The 812-nt window shown below is 44.6% G+C and overlaps 1 protein-coding gene across 1 annotated transcript; it reads right to left on the reverse strand.

Moving 5' to 3' along the window:
* Positions 1-211: 211 nt before the first annotated feature.
* LOC101648904 (small ubiquitin-related modifier 2-like) lies at positions 212-499 on the reverse strand. The gene is made up of 2 exons (XM_004696591.1): positions 338-499; positions 212-274 (listed from the first exon to the last, which is right to left on the reverse strand). The coding sequence occupies exons 1-2, from the start codon at positions 497-499 to the stop codon at positions 212-214; spliced, it is 225 nt and encodes a 74-aa protein (XP_004696648.1).
* Between the last annotated feature and the right edge of the window lie 313 nt (positions 500-812).

The raw sequence follows: 812 nt of genomic DNA on the forward strand, positions 1-812 counted from the left end.
CCAAGGAAATAAAATAAAGGGAAAAATGCACTATGCATGTGCACATGTACCAGTTACTGTATGCACAATAAAGGAATGGGGGGTGGGGAATGAAAGAGAAAACTATACTGCAGTCATCAGGAGGTGGTAGAACCAAATTGTGGTTTTCAAATAGAGAATGGATTCTTGGTTGGTAGGAAGAGAGTTCTGGAGGAAAGGAGCAGGCTCCCTCTTAGAAGATGCCTCCTGTCTGCTGCTGGAACACATCAATTGTATCTTTGTCCTCCATGTCCAACTGTGCAGATGTGTCTGTTTCATTGATTGGCTGTCCGTCAAATCAGAATCTGATCTGCCTTACTGACAAACCCTGTCGTTCACAATAGGCTTTCATCAGTTTGCTAAGTGGCGTATGCCTCTTAATCTTAAACTGCACCCCAGAACCATCCTGCCCCGCCACCTTCAAATTCATATGATCGTCCTTCTCAGTCTTGACTCCTTCCTTGGGCTTCCTGTCGGCCATGGCGGGTGTGGAAGTCTCCTCCGCTGCCGCTTCACAAAAGAGGTAGCAGGTCCGCACCAAAGGAGCACACAGGCAGCTCCAGGAGCGCCAGAAGCCAAATGAGGTTTCTTTTGACATGAAAAACCCTTCTTGGTACTTTTTAGAACAGTGATCTTTTGTGATTGATTCATTTCACTCAGGATAATACCCTCCACGTTCCTGTTACGAGGCGTTTTGCAGAATCACCTTTATTATTTGACACTGTGTTGTATTCCAGTGTGTAGATTCAAAAGTTTATCCATTCTTCCACAGATGACCATTTAAGTGATTTTTT

Source organism: Echinops telfairi, unplaced genomic scaffold (genome assembly GCF_000313985.2).
Source record: "Echinops telfairi isolate 266 unplaced genomic scaffold, ASM31398v2 ScPeMD7_7469;HRSCAF=8507_1, whole genome shotgun sequence".
Classification (NCBI taxonomy): domain Eukaryota; kingdom Metazoa; phylum Chordata; class Mammalia; order Afrosoricida; family Tenrecidae; genus Echinops; species Echinops telfairi.

Excerpts from the sequence above, each read along its gene's own strand:
- LOC101648904 (XM_004696591.1), bottom strand. The coding sequence starts at position 499 with ATGGCCGACAGGAAGCCCAAGGAAGGAGTCAAGACTGAGAAGGACGAT. Across the intron at positions 275-337 it reads GTGAACGACAGGGTTTGTCA|TTGGACATGGAGGACAAAGA; the intron begins GTAAGGCAGATC and ends ACATCTGCACAG.